This window comes from Trematomus bernacchii, unplaced genomic scaffold, assembly GCF_902827165.1.
Source record: "Trematomus bernacchii unplaced genomic scaffold, fTreBer1.1, whole genome shotgun sequence".
Classification (NCBI taxonomy): domain Eukaryota; kingdom Metazoa; phylum Chordata; class Actinopteri; order Perciformes; family Nototheniidae; genus Trematomus; species Trematomus bernacchii.
In genome coordinates, this window is record NW_022987564.1 from 12108826 (window position 1) to 12116574 (window position 7749).

General features: G+C 41.1%; 1 protein-coding gene across 3 annotated transcripts; it reads left to right on the top strand.

Annotated features, from left to right (window-relative positions):
- Window positions 1-397: 397 nt before the first annotated feature.
- On the top strand, window positions 398-5182 carry eomesa (eomesodermin homolog a). 3 transcript variants are annotated; one of them, XM_034125488.1, is made up of 8 exons: window positions 398-454; window positions 1014-1871; window positions 2287-2441; window positions 3144-3265; window positions 3502-3660; window positions 3824-3885; window positions 4000-4724; window positions 4854-5182. In XM_034125488.1, exons 2-8 carry the CDS (start codon window positions 1162-1164, stop codon window positions 4865-4867), a joined length of 1947 nt encoding a protein of 648 aa, XP_033981379.1. In that variant the 5' UTR covers window positions 398-454; window positions 1014-1161; the 3' UTR covers window positions 4868-5182. The 3 variants fall into 3 exon arrangements, with proteins under 3 accessions (XP_033981379.1, XP_033981377.1, XP_033981378.1); XM_034125486.1 differs by having other exon boundaries at window positions 4000-5182; XM_034125487.1 differs by having other exon boundaries at window positions 4009-5182.
- Window positions 5183-7749: the final 2567 nt, after the last annotated feature.

Here is a 7749-nt window from a genome sequence, read left to right on the forward strand (position 1 = left end):
TCGATAGAGGATGTTTTTGTTGAGTATCATTTAACAATAATTCAAAGGTTGGCTAAAAACAAGCCACCAAAATAAAACATTTCAATTTTTTCAGTGAGAGAGAAATAAAGCTCCAGTTCAAATACGTATTTCTCACACGGTAAAAGGGAGGAGGAAGCGTGTGGAAAAACACTAGGCCTACTCCATTTGTTTTTCTTAAGCAGAGACAAATTATTAACACAAAATAAAAAATAAAAAGGCGTGTTTTTTCAACTGACAGATAGTCATTTTCATTCAGTTTTGACAATAGTCAATAGTTTTATCAGAGCCAAGGCTGAACACCTGGAAGGGGAAGAGGCGACGGAGGCCAATTATAGGAAATAAGGTGCACATGTGATTATTTTTTTACGTGTTGGAGTGTTAGCACAGCAGAGGGGTGTCGGGGTTTGCTGTTCATCGAGGAAAGTCTTCCTGGGTGAGTGAGTGGCAGTGATCTGACAAGCCATATCTGAATGTGTGTTTAACGTGATGACTTAACGCAGAGGTTGAAAGTTTAAAAATGATTGTGCGCGCGCAGTGTGAAGGAATGGTGAGGTGCGATTCATTTCGTGTTAAATCTATGCATTAAATTCGGAGGAAACACTCCGAAACACTTAGAAAATAATGTTCCACTCATATTTTACATCAAATTAAATATCTGTTGTCATTTATGTTGACATACAAAATATTATATTGGATGTGTGGTGCGTGGAGAGATTGCTTTACTTCGATGAAATCCATACGCAGGGTAAGGGAGTAAAAATAAACTTAACGACGCACATGACAACATTTCTCTTGATATTATTTCTGCCAGACTTTCTAATTGAATTAGAGTAGTGCGACCATTGGCTATGGAGAGGGCTGGTGCCCCCGCATGCTTCTCCAAAAGCTCCTCCCCTCTCGCTTACAATCCGTTGGGTGTGTGGAGAACTACATCTTATAAGAGCCGCTGAACATCCCATGTCCAGCCCATAATCTGATCTGAAAATCCGTAGGTGAGGAGAAGGTTGAACCTCCTTCCATCATTCGTATAAGGAAGGAGACAAACAGAAACAACACGGGCTCCGGCGGTTGTGTCGCCTCCTTGGCCGAGATTCACTCTCTGGAACTCTTGAAACTCTTATTTATTTCAAGATCTGTACAATGCAGCTAGAGAACATCCTTCCCAGCGCCAGCATCAATTTACCCAAGACCTTTTACAATCTTTCCTCGTCGGACAGTGCCAACAACAGCCCGAGGCCATCATCGCAGCTCGACTATCAAGAAGTGGACCGGGCGGAATCAGAGTCTAGCAGCGCTCCTAAGAAATATCTGAGCGTGGTGGGGAACGGGATGCTGGGCGAGGGAGAGGGGGACACTTTCACTAAAACGGGGCCCGATGGGAGGAAAGGCTCCCCTGTGCTCGGCGAGGACGAGTTGACGAGCGGTCGGCGTTACAACATAGACGATCTCGGCTCTGACAGATACTTCATCTCGTCTTCCCAGGCGAGTTCCGACATGGCCAGCCCCTGTTCCCTCTTCCCCTACGCAGGACAGACGGGCTCGGTGTACACCGGCTCCAGCAGCTCCAGGTACCCGGCCTCGCTTCACTACGGATCCGTCCTGCCGCCCACAGGCTTCTCCTCCTCGTCCGTGTGCACCGGCCGGAGCCAGTTTAGCAGCGGAGGGTACCAGTTCAGCCAGGGTCCGGGCTGTTTGTACCCCTCCTATCCCGGGACGGGGTCCGGTATTGGCTCCATGTCTCTGCCGGGGTCTGCCGCCGGAGCCAGAGCGCAGGTGTATCTGTGCAACCGGCCTCTGTGGCTGAAATTCCACCGGCACCAGACCGAGATGATCATCACCAAACAGGGCAGGTAAGCAGATGCGCTGCCCGAGGCTCTAAATGCCCAATTTAAACACAACACGCATGTAAAAAATGTCAGTTTCGTTTGCTTATATTTTTATTTGGCCATTCTATCCTTTTTTGTTTTTCAAGAAACCTTTGATTTTAATACCACCTTTTACGCATGAGGAATATTTTTACGCACACGATCCAAGTCTCCCCCTTATAGGTTTTTGACGTTTTATATTTCAAGTTTCGTTTCTGGTAAATTGTACATCGACAATCCCATAACAGGCTAAACATGATAAAGATGGAATTTGCCTTTATTTTAAATTGAATATTAGAAAAATCATTCTGCAACATGTGATATGAGAGACCAACGTTTAGTTTTAACATTTCTTCCTGCTTCATGGGAACAGCTATTTATTCCTGTTTTTCTTTTCCAGACGGATGTTCCCATTCCTCAGTTTCAACATCACTGGACTCAACCTAACGGCCCATTACAATGTCTTTGTAGAAGTTATTTTGGCTGACCCGAATCACTGGCGCTTTCAGGGAGGAAAGTGGGTCACTTGTGGAAAAGCAGACAATAATATGCAAGGTAAGTTGGAGAACTAACGAGGGACACTCTTTTTTTATCATGAAATAAAAAAAACGTTATTAGAAATAATGTAGCAATGTTTTATAATGACCACAGCTTGACGATATGTTAATTAAACATGTGTTAAGAATAAGATTATTTTAGAAATAAAGACAGTTTTACCCGATTATTTTTTTAGTACAATTCTTTGACAGGTTTTGGGTTTGGGTTTTTTGATGCAAAAAATAAGACTAAAACATTTTTTAATTTGAAGAGTCAAGTCATCTCGGGAAACTAACCGTGCAATTGTTGGTTAAATAAAAACACATTTTAATGGCTTTTTTTAAAACTCATTTTAAACACATTTGAAAATGTTTTTTTTCCTTGTGATTTAAAGATAAGGTACATTTTTTTTTTTTTAATTGCCTTTTTTTAGCAGTTTTTTTAACAGAACAGTAGAACTATTTTTAAGTAAATCCCTTCATGAATCTTTATATTGCAATTATAATTGAATTTGACTAATATTCCATCCAAAAGTAATGAAGACATTAATAGAATAAAACATTAGGCCTATATAAAAGAGACGTGTATATATATATATATAGTTAATGTTTTAACAATCATTGATATTAAATGTCAAAAGCAGGTAATGATTTATATCCTTTACACAGAATCTCTACATTTCTGTTTGTCATATTAATAACTTCTCTATTTCAATTTCAGGTAACAAAATGTATGTTCATCCTGAATCTCCAAACACTGGTGCTCACTGGATGAGGCAAGAAATCTCTTTTGGCAAGTTGAAGCTGACCAACAACAAAGGGGCCAACAACAACAACACACAGGTTAGATACTGTTTTCTAACATTCTCACATTAATTGAGTGTAAAGTATTGTTGTTTTTATTTACTGAAATAATGTTAATGATATTTCAATTTTGATTGCCATATTTTGAATATATATATATATATATATATAAAAAAAGCACTGAAATGTTTATAGGGAATAAAAAAAAAAAGCCTTCATAGAGCATGTTTTTTAAATCTGCAGCGTTGCACTCATCACACTTCTCTCTTCTGCAGATGATAGTTATGCAGTCGCTTCACAAGTACCAACCGCGACTGCACATTGTGGAGGTGACGGAAGACGGAGTGGAGGACATGACCAACGAGGCCAGAACTCAAACCTTCACCTTCCCAGAGAACCAGTTTATAGCCGTCACTGCCTACCAGAACACAGACGTAAGTATTACAAAATAAATGTTGTTCGATTATCAATTTATTTTGCTTAGATGCAACTCATTAGAATTTAAGATATCATTTTGAACAATTGCTCTTTAGCCACAGTGAACGCGTTTGCTTTAACATGCACATTGTTTACGGATTATTTATCTTTTTGTTTCAGATCACACAGCTGAAGATAGATCACAACCCATTTGCAAAAGGCTTCCGGGACAATTATGACTCGTAAGTATTTGATACTTCAAGTAGTGCGGTTTATCGTTTTTCCTGTGGGTGCACATACCTCTGACCCTGAATTTGTGCAGCAAATTTATTTTGTATTCTCTATCTCCCCATTTGTTGGAACAGGATGTACACGGCCCCAGAGAATGACAGGTTGACTCCGTCGCCTACAGACTCCCCTCGCTCCACCCAAATCGTGCCTGGGGCCCGCTACGCCATGCAGCCTTTCTTTCAGGACCAGTTTGTCAACAACCTGCCTCAGAACCGCTTTTACACGAGTGAACGGGCCGTACCCCAAACCAACAGCCTCCTCTCCCCGCAGAGTGAGGACATCAGCGCCGCGGCCTCTGCCCAGCGCTGGTTCGTCCCCCCGGTCCAGCAGCCGGGCTCCAACAAGCTGGACCTGTCCTATGAGAATGACTATTCCACCAGTAGCCTGCTGTCCTACGGCATCAAGCCCCTGTCCCTGCAGACATCTCACGCCCTCAGCTACTACCCAGACTCGGCCTTCGCCTCCATGGCGGCGGGCTGGGGCACCAGAAGCTCTTACCAGCGCAAGATGACCACGGGCCTGCCCTGGTCCCCTCGGCCGAGCCCCCCAGCCTTCACGGAGGACCAGCTGGGGGCCGCTAAAGACAAGCTGCTTGAGGATAACGCGCCGCCAGCCTCCACCTGGATTGAGACGTCCCACTCACTGAAATCTGTGGACTCTAGCGATTCCGGCGTGTACTCAGTGTGTAAGAGGCGCAGGATGTCCCCTGGGGGCTCAAGCACAGAAAACTCCCCAACCATCAAGTGTGAGGACTTGACTACAGAAGAGTACAACAAGGACAACCCAAAAGGCATGGGTTATTATGCATTCTACACAAGCCCCTAAGACTGTATCTATTGAAATTAAAATATAATTCCTTTGTTTTATTACTGAGTGCTCTCCATTCCCTGTTAATGTCTTTTTTCTCTTTTCTCTAAAGGTGCCAAAGCTTAGTGTTCCCCCCCAAGCAAGCTGCACAAGGTTATTTTCCCAGGCCATCCCCTCTCACATACCTGAGCAGAAACATGCATAGTGATTGTTGTTTTTGAAAAAAGCATGTCCCTTTTTATTTTTTTTATTTAACTTTTTTTTTTTACAACTTTTTTCTTTACAAATGTGATTTTAATTTTATCCCTGCGTATTTAAGTCATTTTCGTTGTACAGTATTCGTGCACTTTAGAATGTGATGTATCTTGTACAAATTGTCTTCATGGCGGTGTTATTAAATGGCTAATAAAACAGCTTTTCACAAAGCACTGTCCAAATGTCTTTCTCGGGATGTTTTATTATGGTTATGGGAAATGCAGTTTCAAAATATTGTTCATTTGACATCTTCACATCTTAAAATCTACAATGGCTGCTGAAACTGAAATATAAAATACACATTTTCAGATAAATCAAGAAAGTGTGAATGTGCATGCTTAGAGGAACCTGTCACGGCTTGTAAAGGTCATGCATATAGGCCTCTACAATATAGGGTCAGCCCAGTGGTTGCTGCCAATTAAAGGCAGAAAATCTACCATGCATCCAAATAATATGGTTAAAAAGGGGTGATACGGCAATAACCTATAGCCGATTTCACGTTGACTTCAAATGAGGACCATTTTAAGTATGGGTTATCATCACTTCCCCTTTAAGCAATGTGAGAGTCTGAATAAGTATCCATTCAATTAATTTTCATCAACCTTGCAAATTACAATTCCATACGCTTCTGCTGCTTTAAATCTCATCGGTACTCTCCTAATAAAGTTAATTGTGCGTCATTTTTAAATGGACTATCCATATCCAAAGACTTATCAAGTATTATACATATAAATAATCTAAATCATAGTTAAAAACAACATCAAATTATAGGGGCAATGGCAAATGGTGTAAGATACCATTTTGGTTTCAAGGCCACAGTCAGTAAGCACTAAGATGGTTTTCTTGCTCTTGGAAATAGAAAGCAGAAATTCTCAAAGCTGAGGAATCCTTTTTAACCAACAAAAAAGTGCAAATAGATAAAACCACAACTCAGAATTCAAGTGAGCAAGGTGCTATTTAAATATGAGATGTATATGTCTTGACTCGCGTCATAAAACCAATTAGGTGAAAAACGCACCAAGTCCTACTATTCCTTCTGTTGTTGCCATGGTATTTTCACACATTTGATCATTTACTTAAGTAATGCAATTGCATGTGAGGCATGTGTCCTACTCTGAAAATATGAGAACAGGCTAAATGAAAAATTGTCCATCAACCAACCAACTAAGGGCCATACACAGCTCAACACCTCTATTTACAGTATACGCCTCTCCAAAAGTGGATAAGTGGAGATAAAATCCACGAAAAGAGAAGTCATAATATTCAATCCGAGATGACTTGGCTCATGTCCTCAGCACCTGTTTTTCTTCAGTTAAAATACTTAAAATCCTCCCCCATAAGCACCCCAATTTGAATTGATTTACATACTTGAATTCTAATTAATTCTGTTGTCAGACTCCTTGACAAAGTGCGGAGTCTGACTAACTCCAATTAACACCTCCTAACAAGGTAGAGAGCTTGATTGCCCTGGCCTCTCAGGAAAGCTGTAAGAAAAAGCTCTTGGGGGGTTCGAGTCTGGAGAATATAAATGTTTGCACTTGTGCGTGTCAGCAAATTGTATTTCAGAGCATCTGATGATGTTTTTCTTCTCCTTTTCATGTCGTCTTGACCTCTGCTAATCAGAGTCTGTAAAGCGGAAAAAAGCTATCAAGATTATGACTGGACAACGAAAGCAACTACAGACAAAAAAAGAGTTGAAGAGATGTATTAATAATTGATGAAATGACAACAAATTAGAAAAAATGAGATGCCGTTAACTTGTAACCCTTTACTGCGTTTAGTCGAAATTACATTAATCAGTCAGAATCCCTCAAAAATATGTAGGTCCTCTATACAAACCCCTTTGTATTAATGTACCTATTAAATGTACCTATTAAATCCACCACTGAAATTATTGCAATGCATCTTGGCCTTGATATTGGACATTAAAAGGTGTAAATCCTGCCATCCTCCCACTTGATTAAAATCTCAAAAATAAGCAATAGATGACAACAAGGTTTAGAACAAAACTGTAATGGAGACATCTAACTGATATCTAAAACACAAATACCCTCCTCAGGCTCCTAGCTCTGCAAACATCCTCTTATTTCTAATTTCATAGATATTCCACAGCAAGGGAGCCCCTGTCGAAAAACCGAGCAACAAGTCGATATATTGTGCCTTTCTCAATCATTCATGCAAGACGTAGAGTAATCAATAGACACCTCTTCAGCATGCTACCACAAATTCAAACCATGTTTACTTGCTACGCGCATCGGGATAAGACCTGAAGAATCCACTATGATGTTAACATTGCTAGCTACAATCTCAGTAATTGACTGAGTGTTGCTGTAGTGTCAGCAATGCAAGGCCTGGGAGGACTGAGCAGTGGTTTGTAGAAATTACAGCGTATTATTAGTAAAACTTCTTCTTGTTTCATGTGTGAACAGTCACGTGTCTGTGCCCTTCCCTCAGGCTATCCATTGGTGACCATGTTAAGAGTTCATGTTCAAGAAAGGCCAAGGAGGCTACGGAGACATTGTACCCAAGGAGGGCTGACATCTAAACACAGCAGAAGGCCCGAGGCTGTTTCCTCACCTTCAGTCACACACTATTACTGCTCTCACTGACTAAACGCAGCCACAGGCAGCCGTAGTGTGTCTGGGTCAAGATTTTTCAGACGCCCCTTTTAAAAAGTAACCTAAAGACAAGCAAGAGTGAGACGGTGGCGATTATGTTTCCTCTTCACACTATATTTCCCCTTTTGATGTGTT